This window comes from Apis dorsata, unplaced genomic scaffold, assembly GCF_000469605.1.
Source record: "Apis dorsata unplaced genomic scaffold, Apis dorsata 1.3 scaffold_56, whole genome shotgun sequence".
Classification (NCBI taxonomy): Eukaryota; Metazoa; Arthropoda; class Insecta; order Hymenoptera; family Apidae; genus Apis; species Apis dorsata.
In genome coordinates, this window is record NW_006263356.1 from 661565 (window position 1) to 668202 (window position 6638).

Sequence of the window (6638 nt, forward strand, 5' to 3'; positions counted from 1 at the left end):
AAAATTCGTCGTTCTTCAATAGGTTTTCTTACACGAGCAAAAATACGAACTTTAAAAATGACCGTGATTATTATAGCTGTATTTTTTGTTTGCTGGACACCATATTATGTCATGAGTCTCTGGTAAATGTTATTATTTTTTAGCATGTACTAATATATTATAAATAAATATTATGTATTTTATTATATTATTAATATATATTAATATTATATATTATTGGAACGATTATGTAGGTACTGGATTGATCGAAATTCAGCATATAAAATTGATCAACGAATCCAGAAAGGACTCTTTCTATTTGCTTGTACAAATTCTTGTATGAATCCTATTGTTTATGGTGCATTTAATATTAGAGATCGCAATAAGGTAAATCTTTTTATCTTTTGTTTAAAAAAATTAAATATCAATTAATTTATATGATTATTTCAGACATCTGCAAGACCAACAACTATAGAAACTAGAGTCACACCATTATCATTATCGCTCAAACTTCTTGATTAATGTTTGTTCATGTGTGAGATATTAACTGTATTCATAATATTAGATCTAGTCGTTATAATTTATCAAATTTGACTGTGATTATGATAAATTATATAATTAGGAAAAGAACAGTTTATTGATGAATGATTATTTAAAAAATTCATAAATAAACATTTATTTATTTAAATAATTAGCATAATAATAAAATATCTTTTCATATGAAATTTCATATGAATTTATAAACTGTATAATATAACAACATACATAATTTATAGTCAGAACAAATTAAACACAGAATTATTATAAATTCAAACACAGAATGTTATAAATATCTGTTTTATTTTTCAATACATAATTTTTGATAAAACATTACGTTTTTTTACATTATATAATAAGTAACTTTTTGCCTGAAAGTGTATTTTAAAAAATTAAAAACCATTACAAAACTATATCAGTAACATGCTCTCTTAAGAAGAATCAGTCGAAAATGGAAGCACACATTCTTACGTTACATTGATAATAAACGAAATGAACTTCAAAATAATTGAAACATTGTATATATTGCATTTAACCATACCTTAAATCGCGTATATATATGTGTGCAAATAGTTCATGAACCTTTACTTTGAATAGTCAGTACAAACATATAACGCAAATATGAACACAAATATTCGCGTATATAATTATTTATTAAATATTAATGTAAATATTTTCGAACGATATTCATAATCAATATAAGATGTATATATTTAGAAGAAATTTTAAATTAGTATTAGTATTTATAAAAATAATATATGCAGCTTTCTTTATTTTCAAAAATCATTACTTACGAATTAATGATAAACACAAATAAATGCTTCAATATATTTATCGTAAATATTCACGAACATTTTTTAAATATTTTGTGTGATCAATGAATATGCATAGTTCTTTTTTTATTTAAAAAAAATAAACATTATCTATTTAAAAAAGAAATAATTCTAACATCTTTATGCTATCTCTTAAGAAAAATGGTTAAACTAAAAATGAAATTAAATGTAAGCAAACTATAATATGAAAGATATATTCGATATTACAGACAATTGTGTAAAAAAATCATGAATATATTTTAATAAATTATATTATTATATTGAATCAAAATAGGTTTCATTGAAATTATAATAAATCAAATAGATTATTGATTCTATTAATGATCATAAATTATTAATGTTATAAATTGTATTTGAACACTTTGATTGTGAATAATAAAAAATAACTTCAAATTATATCAACATAACAGATGTGCTATTAATATTTTATAGCACTATTTTCTTTTTCATAGAGTTTTATTATTGTTATTATTGAAAATTATTATTATTATTTTTAAAAAAATTTATGTTGTAATTTTATGTTCTTATTCGCATTTTTAATTTTGCATAATTTAAATTTATGAGAAAAATAAAATATCATATATTTTAACTTAATTTATCATATAAAAAAAATTAATGCATAGGTAAAATTTTGCCAAAAATCTTTGATTCAGCATAAAACGTTTCATATGTAGCACCAGTACTTACGTTTCTTCACCATTGTGGATGAACTTGATGGAAAGACCACTGCTGATACGTATTATTGATATCACATGGCATTAATGATAATTGTTGAGTTTGAGGATGAAGTGCTATACACTTTTTGTGCACTCTATGTAAAAGTGTTTTTGTTTTCTACGAAAATTAATTATTTTTATAAAATATAAAATTCATAATGAAGTAAAAATTCAATAAAGAAATAATATATTTAATGATATTTACCTCATCATACTGCCATGGACCATCTACAGTCCCTAAGCGACAAAATACGAATTTCACTCCTTGATTATCAGCGGATATACAACGTTCTCCAACACCCAATTGGCCCTTTGCATTTAATCTAATTAACTGAAAAATATAAACCATAATTAATCATAATATTTATAATAATAGTTTATAAAATTAAAAAAGAATTGTTTAAAAATAATTTAAACTTACCTGATTGTTACCAAATCCATGGCAATCAGTTGTAGCCATTAAACTAGGAGGAGAATGACTCATTGTATCCAAACATGTTCCTGTTGCTACATTTCGTAACTAAAATTTAATAAAAAAGATAATATATAGTATTATATATAGAATGTATATTTTCGACTGAATTAATTGTATATTGATATAGATGCTAGCTAAGTATATACTAATATAAATATTTTCTTAATATTAATCAAAATAATAATTACAATAATAAAATAATGATAAAATATAATTGAAAACAATGAAATTATAGCTAATAAGATTGAACAAAATATACAATATTTTTAATATAAATATTATTTTTCTTACTTCTCCCCAGTGAATATTAGGTGGTAATTCAGGAAACTTATCAAAAACATCATAAGCTACATTTTCCATATACCATTGAAAGCTTTTACATCTTTTCCGTCTTTTAAATTCTAACTGTTCCGATATATCGCCATGATCAAGTAATTGCGCTAATGGTTCTCTTGTATAAAAGAACTCTTTGTATTTATCATCAAACCATGTTTCAACAACTCTCTTGTAGTTCTAGAAAGAAAAAAATTTATAACTTTTACATTCATTTTATATAATTATATATCATTTTATCAAAATACATTAATAATTATAATTCTTAAACATTAGAAAAATATTACTATGTAACATTTATTTAAGAATGAATGTATTTTACTTACTATAGTTATTAGTGGTCCTTTCTTTTTTTGTGCTAATTTACCAAATGTATAAGGCATAAAACCTCTATATACATGACCAACATGTGAACATGGTACCCAAAGAATGCTTCCTCCACATTGCCATATTTTAAACGAAAGTTCAAAATTCTCTCCACCCCATACAAGTAATCCATCATCATATCCACCCAATGACAAAAAATATTCACGATTTATCGCGAATAAGCCACCAGCGTGAGTAGGAGACCTAAATTGAGTGTTTTCCTAATACATGAATGTTAAATAATTTTGTTCTGTGCGTCTAAATATATTTTTTAAAACAAATTACTTGTACGGCATGCTGTTATAAGGTCGAGTTTTTTTCTCTCGTGCAGGAAGTTCATTTTCTTTATATAACATTCCCCATTCAAAAATACCTCGATACAAATGTCCTTCTTGATATACAGGTCGATATTCAAATGTCTTGTGATCAATACCATCAATAATGGGAACTGTCATTACAGTTCTAAAATTTAACAAATGTGATTAATTTTTTTTATGAAATTTATAAATAATAACATATTCTATCCAAAGAGAAAAGTAAGCGTTTTGTAGAATTTTAAATTTAAATATTATATTAGATTGATATTATATTGATATTAGATTGAAATACAGAAAAATAACATTTGTATTAAATCCTTAACATTTTAAATCTTTTCTTGCATCTACCTTACTTGAAGAATGCAGTAAAGAATATTTTTGTTTTTCTAATAAAAATTTTCCTTCTAGCAATTATTGTGAGCCATCATTGGTCCACTGCGAATGGACCATGTTCATAAACTCTTTCTTTCACTATTTCTTTGAATTTTTGAATTATATATTTATAATTTTAACTGTTAAAAGAATATTATCAAAGATAAAGATATCATAATACGCTACTTTTCAGTATGGAAATTATTCAATAAAAGAAAAATTACCTATCAGCAGCTATGGGAGTTAAAAGAGGTGGTAACCAATTAATATTAACTTCACAATGTGCATCTAAAAATACTATAACTTCGCCCTTAGCTTCACGTGCGCCACGTGATCTTGTTCTTATTAAACCTTCTCTTTTATCATTTCTTATTAATTTAACTTTATCTCCCCATCGTTCAATATAAGATTCTAGTTCTCCCTTTAAATTATCTATAAAAATATAAATATATTTCATTAATAAATATATTTTATATATATATATATATAAATTTATATTATAATCTTATATATAATTTTTCTCAATAATACTGCATGAAATTTTTTATTATTTCTAATTTAAATAATTTAATTTATTTAATATTTTTTACAATTAATAGATTTAATATTTTTATTATATTATTATGACATTCACCTTTATCAGAAAAGTCATCTACAAGCAAAATTTCTTCCAAAAATTGTGGCGGAGTACGATTTATAACACTGTGAACAGTTCTCATTAGTACAGACCAGCCTTCATTGTGAAATACAATAATTACACTAGTTCTAGGTAGTATTTCTGGATAATTCCAATGTTTACATCTATAAATAAAATAAATGAATATAATATTTATAATATATTTATCATATATTTATCATGGTATCTAATTAGAATATATTACTAATAATATATTATTTTTTTTTTATGTAATTACATTCTAAAATTTGTTAACTTTCATATTAAAAAAATTATTTTTATTATTTATTTGAGGTATTAATTATAATATATTTATTTTATCAAAATATTATTTAAATTTTAGAATTTAATTTAAATAATATTATAAAATTATTGATTAAAAAATAGAAAACAATATTGACTTACTCAGGCATTCTAGTATCAGGAATTAATCTATCTAATGAAATTTCATCAGAGCATACCATATTCATACCATAATCTATTTCTGATTGTTGAACATCATTCTGTTGATCATCCCTAAGAATATGAGGTTTACCTTTTTCTCCAGGACCACTTCTCATTGATATATGTTTTGGTTCAAAGTTACCAAGTTCCTTTGATAGAATTGGAACCTACAAAAATTTATAATATGTTATGGAAATATAATATTTATTATAACATATTATATATTTAAATTATTAATAATAAAAATAAAAAGTTACATATTAACATTAATTTTTATAATTTCTGAATAAAATTATTTTTTTATAAAATCTATCTAATTTAATGATGAAATATATAAATCTTATGTTTTAAGAATTTTATTTGATACAAAATTATAATATATTATTAAAAATTATAATATATTTACCTGTTTATCTTTTAAACCATCAGACCAATATATTTTTAAATTATTGATAGGTTTGTCAGAAAAATAGTTTACAACAATATATAATGTGTAAAGAACAAATATAGTGCAAATAATAATACTGAAAAGACGATTTCGCTTTAATTGTACAATTCTCATTTTGTTTAAGATAATTACACCTAAAATAAAAATTAAGCGATTATATTATTATTAAAAAATTTAATATATTAATTATATAATTAAAACATACTTTATATTTAAAATAAAGAATATGAATATGCAATAAAATTGGTTAAACATTAATAACAAATGAATAAAGATAAAAATGAATGTAAAAAAAATGTATAATAAATAAGTAATTTATATCATCCATATGCAATCAAAATATTGAAATATTAAAATAATAAACAATTTTATTTATAAAGAAAAGCAAATATCAATTACCTTAAATAAAAATGCATAGACTATGAAATAATATATATTTCAGCAAATTAATTTTTTAAATGTATTATAATAATATTAAAAATTATATCATAATGAACAGAACCATTATTTAAAAAATCTGAAGCTACGTTGCTTCACACCACAGCCAACGTGTCTTTTGCACACACTCAGGTACTTCTAATCTACATATAGGTAAGTATCTATATTTTATCTATATTTATCTATATTTTATAACTTTCATGCACTTATCTATATATTATCTATATTTTTAACTTTCATTCAAACATGTGTTCGACATTTTTATATTTCAATTTAAAAATTATTTATCGTAATAATATTATTTAATCTTCAACATTATTATACAAATTTGGCAAAAAAAAAAACACCATTCAATTATAATCATTTAATTCGATGCCATAAAAAATAAATTTATTTTTTGATTGAGAATATATTTATTTTTTTTCATTGTTTACAAGTAAATTGTTTACAATTTTAATTCATATTTTATATCGTTATGTACATTGTTATATTTTTAATAAATATCGAAAAATGATATATAAATAATTTATATTATTTTATATAATTGAAATTGACGCAGTCATATAATTTAATTTTTAAAATAAATAAAAATATGATTTTTATAAATAAACATTAAGTTTGAGTAGACATTAAGAAGCGAAACAATTTTTATTCAATTATTTAAATTTGATTTTATTATAAGTATTATATACATATTATTTATA

General features: G+C 21.5%; 2 protein-coding genes across 2 annotated transcripts in view; one reads left to right on the forward strand and one right to left on the reverse strand.

Moving 5' to 3' along the window:
* LOC102678569 (gonadotropin-releasing hormone II receptor) overlaps window positions 1–600 on the forward strand; it is a 3935-nt gene extending 3335 nt beyond the window's left edge. Inside the window, exons 6-8 of the mRNA XM_006609411.2 lie at window positions 1–122; window positions 234–366; window positions 430–600. Of these exons, the coding sequence (XP_006609474.1) occupies window positions 1–122; window positions 234–366; window positions 430–501 (327 nt within the window). The 3' untranslated portion in view covers window positions 502–600. The remainder of the gene's footprint in view (window positions 123–233; window positions 367–429) is intronic.
* Window positions 601–1666: 1066 nt separating this feature from the next.
* Window positions 1667–6071, reverse strand: LOC102678706 (N-acetylgalactosaminyltransferase 7). Its single transcript, XM_006609412.2, has 11 exons — window positions 5896–6071; window positions 5455–5630; window positions 5010–5215; window positions 4563–4729; window positions 4153–4360; window positions 3525–3701; window positions 3200–3443; window positions 2832–3053; window positions 2487–2585; window positions 2271–2396; window positions 1667–2183 (listed from the first exon to the last, which is right to left on the reverse strand). Exons 2-11 carry the CDS (start codon window positions 5608–5610, stop codon window positions 2043–2045), a joined length of 1746 nt encoding a protein of 581 aa, XP_006609475.1. The 5' UTR covers window positions 5611–5630; window positions 5896–6071; the 3' UTR covers window positions 1667–2042.
* Between the last annotated feature and the right edge of the window lie 567 nt (window positions 6072–6638).

Bases quoted from the DNA above. Each gene is read 5' to 3' on its own strand.
- LOC102678706 (XM_006609412.2), bottom strand. From the start codon at position 5,610: ATGAGAATTGTACAATTAAAGCGAAATCGTCTTTTCAGTATTATTATT. The intron at 3,702-4,152 runs GTAATTTTTCTT...GTTAAATTTTAG, and splicing joins ACTCCCATAGCTGCTGATAG to AACTGTAATGACAGTTCCCA. The intron at 3,444-3,524 runs GTAATTTGTTTT...CACTCAATTTAG, and splicing joins TATAACAGCATGCCGTACAA to GTCTCCTACTCACGCTGGTG.